The following is an 11,510-nucleotide window of genomic DNA, read 5'->3' on the forward strand; positions in this document are numbered from 1 at the left end:
TTATTATGGTTAATATTATAAGATTATTTTTGTAAACCGATATTGTATTCATACTTTTATAATAATATAGATAGATAAAATATAGATAGATAGATATAGAGATAGATAATGAAACCATTATTGTAGTTTTGTAAAATTAGTTCGTGAATGAAAGAAATGGTCCTCTAAACGGTCAAATTTCGTAATTTCTCTACCTTAACAACATGAGAATGCGCGTAGATGAGTAGTCCACACCTGTTCTTTAATGCAAGCCGAAAAAAGAGTGCACTAATTTAATTAAACTCTTTTTTTCTTTTTCTGAAGAAAATCTAGCTGCCTTTCTCTCTCTAGAGGCGAAAATCCTCAGATGCTACTCTCTCTCTCTCTCTGTAAATCATTACATACACTTGGAGTGTATGTAAATACACCAAAAACCCTAGGGTAACTCTCCGATCGATCTCCATGGCCAGCGAACATGAAGCCTCCGATTATTCAATTAACTGATTTCAGCTGATTTTTCTTCCATTTATTTTTTCGAAGTTTCATTATTCGTGTTTGCTGGGATTGGTGTGTCGGTTGTTGAAGAAATGTATAAGAACCAGCTACAGGAGCTGGCACAGAGAAGCTGCTTCAACTTGCCGTCCTACACATGTATAAGAGAAGGTCCCGATCACGCGCCGCGGTTCAAGGCGACGGTGAACTTCAACGGCGAGATTTTCGAGAGTCCTAATTACTGCTCCACACTTCGTCAGGCTGAACACTCCGCCGCTGAGGTTGCACTCAATGCACTCGCTAATCGTGGTCCTTCTAACTCCCTCGCCGCTAGAATTCTCGTGAGTTAATTTTTCAAATTTTAGGGTTTTCCGTAAATGTATATGTGTTGCATTTATGGGTTGTTTGAGTTGAGTTTAGCTGTATAAGGAATGCTGATCTTCTATGGTAAGAGGTTGGGTAGAAAGGTATTCCTCTTTTTGAGGCGGTGAGGTAGCAGAAATGTTCATAAGCTTCAATGACTTTGCCATTATTAGCCTAAAAGTCAGCATTGATTAGTAACCCGGAAAATAGTAAGTATCATGCCATATATGGTTAAATTATACCAATGGTGTAAAAAAATTTATTGTGGTGCATATAATTGAAATCCAAATTTATATCCTCTTTTTTCTAGTTGAAGTAATAGAAGAGCTGTGTGTAAGATATTTGGTCGTTGCATTCTCGGCTTCTTATGGTTGTGAAATTGTGTCTAATGTAATTTGACGGATTTAAGTTTGTTTTGAATATGGATTTTTTCCAGCAACTTTAAACTGTGCCAAAATTACTTGATTGTTCTGTGACTTGAAGTGTTGAGCACTTCTTTTGGAAATTTTGGAATTATATGTATCTTATGTGCATTTTAGAGTTAAATGTGGATACAGCTAGAACGTTTATATTTATCAACGCACATTTTAGAATTTGACACATACAATGGCTTATCAATGTGTATCATATATGACTGTCTGTTCTGTCTCCGCTTTCTCCTGCCTATTTTTACATCAATAGATTTGGGATAAATCATTTTTTAAGTGTAGTATTTTGATATTCTACTTTGAATTGATGCTTCACTCAGGAGGGATTCCTAGTGATTTCCTAATTATCAGTTATCCACATTCTTTTTGTCAAGATTCATTTCTATTGTTGGAAAGTCTCTCTTGCACATGTCAAACTTAAGCATATCTTTTTAGCTTTAATTATCAAAAGTCAAACTTAAGCATATTTGATTTTTATCTTTAAGTTGGATGTTTCAAAGATTATAGTTGAACTATAATAATATCATAGTGATATATGATTAAGGCCTTCGAGACCGAAGTAACATATGGACTTGAAGGAGGATTGGTCTCATATTTTGGGAAGTGTTAATATTTACACTCATATTAAACGTCTCTTAAGGTGGATTATACTTGGCACATTACAGATGATAGAGTAGGCATTTGCATTATCTTTTTAGGAGTAGAAACTGGGGAGTCAGAACAACAGAAGTGGAACTCTTCAAGTGGAAGTGGTGCAATCATGATGATAGAGTATAATTGAAACAATGAAATTGGTGGTTGAGTAGTTAATATCAATCACGATACTTAATATTGTTGAACTTTTGATAAGTGAAGGGGTCCTAGCTAAGTTGGGTACTGTAAAAACAACTGGTTTCTTGTATCTTTTCTGAAATAGGAGAAAAAAATGGTGACCTGTTGTCCTTTAGCAAGTATAGTACTTAATAGCATGGGAAGAGTTATTGTTCAATAACATAATGTATTGGTTTTCTCTTCTTTACTAGTTTCCCTGAGCTTTGGTCTGGTGCTAAGAGCGTTACAAGTCATCTATGGGTTAGGTGCACGTCAAGCCATAGACAAAAGTTTTGTATTTAAGTGGAGAAAAGTAGATTGCCAGGCGCATTATCCACCGAGTTTCAAACCTCGTGCCCAAAAAAAGACTCTTATAGTTTGCTTTGTATTATTAAATCATCTTTGTTGAGAAATTTGTGGTTTGGTGAACTTAGTTCCTTAGGTTTAGAGTTTGGAGATTAAAGCCCATTTTTACATATGTATAATGTGGCCCATTGATGTATTTGCAATGGAAACACCTATGTAATGGTGTTGGTACTATATAAGGATATGGAAAATTCATCTAGTCATTGGAGATGTAGCTGCCAAGTATTGGCACTAATCTTTCTGCAGGCTCATACTTATGATTTGTTGTTTGCTTTATTAGAAAAAAGAAAAAGAAAAACTAATGATTCGCTGTTTTCTTTCGTCATGATTGTTTTCTAATTCTGTTATCTACAATTTACAGGATGAGACAGGGGTATATAAGAATCTGTTGCAGGAAGTTTCACAAAGAGTAGGAGCATTATTGCCAATATATACAACCTTTAGGTCCGGTGTAGGACACCTTCCCATCTTTACCTGCACAGTAGAATTGGCAGGCGTCACATTTACTGGAGAACCAGCTAAGAATAAGAAGCAAGCTGAAAAGAATGCAGCAATGGCAGCCTGGTCATCTCTGAAGCTATGTAAGTGATTTGAATACCTACAGAGCATTATAACTTTGGAAACCGTATTTCCTTATGAAGAGAGACTCTAAAGGTGTATCTGGATGTGTGATGCTCCCCCCCCCCCCCCCCAAATTTTTGTCTAATTGGCCATTTCATGCTTGTGGAAGGAGTAGTCTTCCGCTCTCTATAGTTCAATTTCAGAATTAGAAAATTTGTCCATCTTTTGTCTTAACATATGTAGAGCTTATGTTGTGTGGACTCTTCAAAATCCCTGTTGCACCCGTGTCGACATGATATGGGTGTGGGATCCATACCAGATTTGGTCAACTTACCTTGGGTACGTTGACTACATTCTACGACTGAGAAGTATAGATTGATTGCATATTTGGTTTGATTTTTGGGTTTATGTCATATATATATATATATATTCAACAACAACAACCCAGTATAATCCCACTAGTGGGGTCTGGGGAGGGTAGTTTGTACGCAGACCTTACCCCTACCCTGAGGTAGAGAGGTTGTTTCCGATAGACCCTCGGCTCCCTCCCTCCAAGAACTCCCTACCTTGCCCTTGGGGTGACTCGAACTCACAACCTCTTGGTTGGAAGTGGTGGGTGCTCACCAGTAGAGCAACCCACTCGTCAAATATATATATATATATATATATATATATATATATATATATATATAGTTATATTATGAATAAAATATTGGTGTGTATATTATAAATATAAAATACGGTTCGAGCCGTGGAAGCAACCACTAATGTTTGCATTAGGGTAGGTTGTCTACATCAGGGTACGACTCTTCCCCGAACCGTAAGTGAACGCAAGATGCTTTGTGCTTGGGGATGCCCTTTTTATAAAGACTAACATTTTATTAGTTTTAGGGTGACTCGAACTCACAACCTCTTGGTTGAAAGTGGTGGGTGCTCACCAGTAGAGCAACCCACTCGTCAAATATATATATATATATATATATATATATATATATATATATATAGTTATATTATGAATAAAATATTGGCGTGTATATTATAAATATAAAATACGGTTCGAGCCGTGGAAGCAACCACTAATGTTTGCATTAGGGTAGGTTGTCTACATCAGGGCACGACTCTTCCCCGAACCGTAAGTGAACGCAAGATGCTTTGTGCTTGGGGCTGCCCTTTTTATAAAGACTAACGTTTTATTAGTTTTAGTTTAATAACTTTAACTAATCGAAATATATATACTTTATGTGTCATAATATACATTTATTGGTTGTATCCCCGCATCCGTATCTACACCTGGATTCATATCCCCAAATCCTAAAATTTATGGTGATGAAGAATCCGACCTCTAAATCCGCATCCGCATCGGATACCCATATCCGAAGCCGAGCAACATAGTGTAGAGCTATGTGTGCCATGTTTTGCTTGCGCATGATTACGCAACTAATCTCATCCCCAAACATATTGAGGTCGGCTTTATGAATCCTCACTAACCATGTTTTTCCATTTAAATTCATCTTAGCCCAACATAATTCAAAATACGATAAAAATAGAAAGTACTAGAAGCTCTACATAGTCTTCTATTGGCATAAAAATCTAAGATAGGGTTAAGCTCCTAGAAAGCATAAGACCTAGAGTAAATGTACTAACATGACTAAAACATATATCCCCTAATTAATATTGCTTGTATAGATCTTTTTCTTTCATTGTGCTCTATCTTTTGCTAAATTTGCACGCATTCCAAGAAATTGTAGGTTTTCCAAGACAACTTCCTTCCATATGATTTTAGGTCTATCTCATTTCCTGTTAAGCACTTTCACTCTCCCTGGTTTCACACCCGTCACAGGACATACCAAATCATCTCAAGCGACCTTCTCTAAGTTTATCCTCTATGTGTATTGCTTGCACCTTGTGGCAAATGTGATCATTTTTAGTCTTGTCTAATCTTGTATGACAACCCCCACTAGTAGTATGGCACTTACTATCTGTGCTATAAATTTCTGTTGTACTGTTGGTTTCATGATAGGGTATGTAATGAAATTTTGTTTGGTTGATTGAAACAAAATGGCTTGATTTTCTCGAGAGAGAGACTCAGGGGCTTTTAGTTCGATGATAATGAAAGTGCCTCTGCTGGAAGAACTGCAGGGAGAAGCTCATTCTCACAAAAAACAAAAAAAGGGATTGCAAGGAGCAGCTGAAGAGTAGATTGGGTGAAGAATTGTTGCAAAAGTAGGAGAAAAGGAGCAAGAATAAGGGATCACTAAAGAGTGTAGTTAGTAATTAGAGCTAGCAAACAGATAAATCAGTTGATTTCTATGGATGCTAAAGATATCTAATAGATGATGTTGACTGTCAGTTATGTCTACCTGTGAAAACATTAACCATAGGACAGCATTCCTAACACATACAAATAGTTAGCTTGAGAAATTGAAAGAAAGATGGAAAGATTGATAGGCAAGACAAAGCCTGGAGAATAAGACTTTTCGGAGTCAACCGAAGCTTTATGTGAGACTCTAATCACAGAAGCTGTATCCAACTTTTGGAAAGGAGAAGCCGTATCAAACTTGGAGCACGAGTTTTTACTTGAGGCTCATCTTGACTCTTAAAACTTGATTAGTTCCAAATATTACCCCTTCGCGGCCCCTCCCACTAGAAAAGGAAAAAACAAAAACAAAAAGAAACTGCCTTGCATTGACCAGCATAAAACGAATCCTGCTGATTTGTCACTTTTATTGTGTGTAAACCATATCAAGCGTATTTGGGACATTTTTCCTTCTGCAGTATTAGTAGCATCCTTAAAATGAATATTATTGAATCTCAGCTTTACTTGGATTATACTGCATCATGTGTATGATAGTAAGAAATGAACTATGGGTGTAACTCAACCCTAAAAGCTAGCTCATGATGTGAGGATTGCTATAGACCATATAAGGAGATCAAATATTCCACATCCCACCAATGTGGGACAACTCAACACCCCCTTCCCCGGCACGCCCAGGCCTACCAACTGGAGTGACAACATAATATGCAGGGCCAACATCGGGTAAACCAAGAATTGGAATTGGTCTGACGTTGATACCATGTTAAGAGAAGTAATATGGGCACCCAAAAGCGATGAGACGAGGACTGCTTAAGACCATATAAGTAGACCAAATATTTCACATTCCACCGATGTGGGACACAATGTTGTAAATAGCGCTCGCCTCAACGCTAATAGCGTGAGGCGTAGCGATGCGAGCATCTAACGCCTTTTTCCTCTGTTGCGTTGCGTTTTCAAAATAGTGCTCGCCTCTGCCTGTGTAGCGAGAGGCGACTGTAGAGTCGCTTTTTTAAAAAATAAAAGAAAAAGCGCAGGGATTAAAAGAAAAAGACCCGCGATTAGGGCTTTCAGGGATTTCTTTCTTTTTCAAGCTTCAAGCAGCCGAGCAGACCAGCGATTTCTTTCTCCAAGTCGACCCACCCACAACGATTCTTCTTTCTTCTTCATCTCTTCTGCCATTTTCTTCTTCATCCAAGTCGACCCAGCCAGGTACGCTTCTCTTCTTCTCCTTTGTTCTTCTTCTGCCATTTTTTCTTCTTTCTTTGGTCTTCTTTCTTCTTTCTCCTTTCTTTCTTTCTTCCTTTTTCTTCTTCTCTTCTTTTTTTTTTGGCTCTGTTTTTGATCGAGCAACACTCAACAAAGAGTAGCATTCAATTCTGTTTTTGCTCTATTTTTGATGGAGCAGCACTATCTATTGAGTTTTTAATTTTTGAATTGATATATTTATTAATATATTGTTGCTATTGTTGCTTCAAATTTAATATTTTATTTTTTTGTATAAATTGTTGCTTCACATCAAAAAGGCGAGCGCTTCGCTTCTCGCCTCTCGCCTCAGTGAAGCGGGCCCTCGTCGCTATTTGTCGCCACACGCTATCCAAAACACTGGTGGGACAACTCAACAGTAGTAATTGAACAGCAGCTGGTGAGGAGGGCAATGACTAGTGACACGAAGACAGCTTCCCGAATGATAAACCACTTAAACAGTCACAATCACATATCCTCCTGCCTTTTGATTATTTTCATCACTTGACACGTAGCAGATCCATATTTGTTTCACAAGCTCCACGAAGTGGCCCTTTACGAAAATGTGATCTCGAGTGCACACGCAGCATGTCTTGGTTTTGTCAGGCCATACTTGAAGGTTGCTATTGTGATGCAAGGCAGCCTGCATCCTTTTCTAAGTAATTGAAAGGATGAAAATAGTACATGTTATGAGACTTTTCTTGAGCTGATTGACTCTCATACTGCCAGTTCCTTCCAGCAATAATCTAGGAGTATTAGCTTTTTCAACAGTACAATGATGTCGACAGTGCAGTTTCAGTGTGACAGTCTAATGTTTGCCTCTATGTGCTTACAAATGATTATTTTGGTCAATTAGGCATGATTTATTTGTTTTTTATGGTAGGGTTTATATAGAATGTTTTCACTGCTGCAACTGGATATTTGTCTGAACATTTGTCTTTTCAGAGATTAGCATGAATTTTCAATTCTGATTTCTTATTTTTGTTCTTTTTGGTTTTGTTCAGTATCACAATTGATATGCACTTTGATATGTGATAAAAAAACTTAAGGTTATTAGTGTACCTGTTTTGTTTGACATGCTTCTACTTTTTGGTCCATCCAGTGGCACATCAGTCTGAAAGTTCAGTACCAGATAGAGGTAAAAATGATGAGCAAGAGCATGTAACTGTGGCACGTGCTCTGAGAAAGTATATTTTGAAGGCAAAGCTGGCTAAAGTACCATTTCCAATTAAATTTCCAATACCTAATCCCAGACCATCAAGTATACAGCAGCTTCCATCCTCAACATCAAAAATCCTTCCCCTAATATGCCCAAGAACTGCTGCTCGCACTAGACCAATCAGTCCATTATGTGTAAAAACTACTTCTCAAAGTCGACCTATTAGCACTACAGGAAGTAATACATCCTTGAGTCCAAGAACAGCACAAGCAATCAGTAGTATTATAAATGAAAGCTTCTCCATGGAGAGCCACAGTGTTCGAGCAGATAAGTTCCCTGCCGTTGGCGCAGCGCCATATATTCCTATCAGGCATTTTGGCCCACACCATAGAATGGCGCCTCCAGTGACAATAAGGAATGCAGTTCCTGTTTTCTCCGCACCACCACTTCCGCCACCATCTCAATCTCCAAGGGCGATGAGGCCACCAGGATTCGGAGTGGCACCACCTGTCTGTGTAAGACAGACAGTGCCAGTTTATGCTGCTCCCCCTACACGGCCAGAGGAACTACCGGTATTAGATCCAGCACTTGAAGTAAAGAAACCCCTATATTCTAGAACTCCACCTGTTCAAGTTGAGGAGCAACTGGCTCTAAAAGAACCTGAAATTCAGGTGCATGACTCATCGATTAAAGTAGCTCCATCACCACAATGCCTCGCAGAGGTCCATGTTGAGGAGCGACCAGGCTCTCGAGTCCAACCATCTCAGCTAGAGAAGCCAACTGATTTTGACATTTTACCAGTTCAAGTTGATCCAGTGGCTTCAAAGAACTCAGCAACGCCAACAGATGTGACTGGGATTGCAGCTGACAAGAAGCTGCAAGAGTCTGAAGAGATAGAGAAATTGAAACAGCTGAAGATCTGATGTGATCTCGGGAATGGAGTTCTAAAATGCAGGAACCTTTGATGTAGGCTGTTGTACTGGTACTTATCTTGTACGTCTTTATGTAGGCTTAAAATTTTCAGTTCCTTTTACATTCTATTTAGAAGAGTCTCCTGTGGAATAGGTGTAGCTGCCTTTGCCCCCGGTTCTTGAGTTCAAAGCACAGTTCACTGCCAGCAATCCTCGAAACTGCCTCTGGTTATTTGGAGAATGGATATGTAGTTATAATAGAAGTCAATATATGTAAGGTTCTTATCAGAAATTATTTAGTATGAGCAAGTAGTAAGTGTACTATCAGTTCTTTCCTAGGGTATGCAGGTGCCTACTGGTTAAAGTCTTAGCTTGTTGCTTCTGTGAAATAGTCTACCGATATAAAATGCAATATGCCTTTCTGCTTTTATATTTTCCACTTTTTTATAGTGAACTGACTTGGCTCTTTACTTTTCTTTTTCTCTTCCTCTTTTCATTTTCATTTTGGTACAACTATAGGATGACAAAATCTGTCATACATTCATTTTTAAGTTCCACGAACTAGCCAAACGCAGGCTGACTGTGGCTGTAAAGGTGGATAGTTCTCCCATTAAATAATTATTCACCGAGGTCCATGCGGAAGAATTATTAGTTAAGAAGTGGTGGACAAACTAAAGAATATAGGTTTATGATTAGCCACCGATAGAATGCACAGCGAAAAGTTCAAAAATGATTAGGTTGTTAAAGCACATCTTCTTGATTATTCTCTCATTTTGTGACATACATATTCTTTCTTTTTGAAAATTATTTAGGGTCTGTTTGGAAAGTCATTGGAATTGGTGTGATTACAAGCGTGGTAATTACTTGACCTAGCATTACTCAATATAGTAATTACGATGATCTGTTTGTTTGTCATAAAGTAATTACAGTGTAATTAAAAGCGTACCGTTTGGTTGTACAAGTGTAATTACACAGTTAGATTAAATTTTAAATGAAGTAATTATCAAAACTTAAAAGTTAATATAATAAATATATGCCTTTAAATAATTTTTTATAAGTATAAATGAAATTAGATTTGGTATTTAAGATGCATATTTTTTTCTTGAATATACATTAATTAATAATCATATATTTATACTAATATTGTAAACATAATTGATATATATCCAAATTAATAAATATTCATTTTAATTAATTATAAAAGCTAAAAACATACGTTTTGTAAGAACATCATGGAATGCATGTTTAATAAAATAAATTAATATTTTTAAATATAACTTCATAACATTATTTAACTGTTTGACAAAACTAACCCATCAATTCTATCTAAAAGATGAACAACACGTAATATGAAATAGCAAGCCAATACTACTAAAACAAGTAAATCAGAACCATAAATATAACACAATTTTAATTATTATTTTTTTAAAAGTTTAATATATGTCAAACTCCAACATAATAAAAATAAGTTCCAATACAACTTAAGATTAGGAAACATAATAAGTTAATAATTTCATTCAACAACAAAATTTTACTTTAATGACATCACTCATTATATGTCAAGTTTGATAATGACTCATTATTTCTAATATTAGGAGGTGTAGTTTCAAAAACTAGAATAATTTAATAACGCATTTATGCTAAATGAAAAAAATAAAATAAATAAGAAATAAAATACACGAGCAATTAAATGGAATCACAAGAAGTAAAGGTAGAGAAATAAAAGATAAATAATGCACAAAGAAAAATATATTTTAAAATTAAAAGATAAAATAAAATAAAAATAAAAATAAAAAGTTATAAAAAATAAAATAAAATAAAAACAAAAAGGAAAGAAATTAAAAAGTAATCTTGTAATTACACAATGTAATTACTACCAATTCTCACCTCCCCCTGAGAATTGGAGAGTGTAGTTACACCTCTCCAATTAACTCCAATTCCATGTTGACCAAGTAATTACTTGGCCAAACAAATATGTCAAACTGTGTAATTATACCCAATTACACCCAAATCTAATTTCTAGGTGACTTTTTAAACATGCTCTTAATTTTAGCCTATCATTTATCTTTGATAATATGACTTATTGAGACCCCTTGATGTCAAAGTTCATTCTTTTATAAAAAGAGAGAAAGAATTATTATCTTGGACTCTCATCATCAATCATTTAAAATGATGATATTGGTACTTTGCATATATTTGACTCATATGTTAATTTTTTTTAAAAATTTCTTAAATTCTTTGTGCAGTCGAACGTCTTCACATAAAATAAGACGAAGAGTACACCATTAATAATTAAATGTTGTTAGAAAATATTTTCTTCACTACAAGATTAATAACTATCACTTCAAGTGCGTGTCTACCTCGACCGTAGATGCAGCCGAGTACAAGTATACCTTTCTAGATGCTTTTAGCATTTAAACATAAAAAATGTGATATTTGAAAAAGTAATATCTGAAGTTAAGTTGAAAGGGGTATTTTGAAATTAAAACTTGTTTTTCGAAAAATTGAAACTCTAATGTTTTTGGTTTGAAAAAGAATTGAAATTTTTTCACTTTTTGAAAAAACAGGAAAAAGTTTTGATAAAATCCTTTTTCCACACATCATTTAGGTTTTATTATGTGAATTACATATATGTATTCTGTTCTTTAAAATTCATTTCATTTCAATACTAAATAATTTATCTTCTTAGGTCAAACTAAATTTGTTTAAAACTAGAAGTGTGCATATTTAACTTTTATTGGATCTAAATTCATAAAAATAATCTGGACTATATTAAATTCAAGATATATTTTTTTCAAATAAATATTGTGAGATAATGTAATTGGATTAATTATTTAAATCCAATAAATATGAATTTAATAAAAAGTTTAAATTCATTGGGCTAT

The 11,510-nt window shown here is 35.5% G+C and overlaps 1 protein-coding gene across 1 annotated transcript; it reads left to right on the top strand.

Moving 5' to 3' along the window:
* Positions 1–310: 310 nt before the first annotated feature.
* LOC104100623 (double-stranded RNA-binding protein 2-like) lies at positions 311–9,055 on the top strand. The gene is made up of 3 exons (XM_009607892.4): positions 311–812; positions 2,800–3,019; positions 7,658–9,055. The coding sequence occupies exons 1-3, from the start codon at positions 567–569 to the stop codon at positions 8,635–8,637; spliced, it is 1,446 nt and encodes a 481-aa protein (XP_009606187.1). The 5' UTR covers positions 311–566; the 3' UTR covers positions 8,638–9,055.
* The last annotated feature ends 2,455 nt before the right edge of the window (positions 9,056–11,510 follow it).

Source organism: Nicotiana tomentosiformis, chromosome 5 (assembly GCF_000390325.3).
Source record: "Nicotiana tomentosiformis chromosome 5, ASM39032v3, whole genome shotgun sequence".
NCBI lineage: Eukaryota > Viridiplantae > Streptophyta > Magnoliopsida > Solanales > Solanaceae > Nicotiana > Nicotiana tomentosiformis.

Bases quoted from the DNA above. Each gene is read 5' to 3' on its own strand.
- LOC104100623 (XM_009607892.4), top strand. From the start codon at position 567: ATGTATAAGAACCAGCTACAGGAGCTGGCACAGAGAAGCTGCTTCAAC. The intron at 813-2,799 runs GTGAGTTAATTT...TACAATTTACAG, and splicing joins CCCTCGCCGCTAGAATTCTC to GATGAGACAGGGGTATATAA. The intron at 3,020-7,657 runs GTAAGTGATTTG...TGGTCCATCCAG, and splicing joins CTGGTCATCTCTGAAGCTAT to TGGCACATCAGTCTGAAAGT.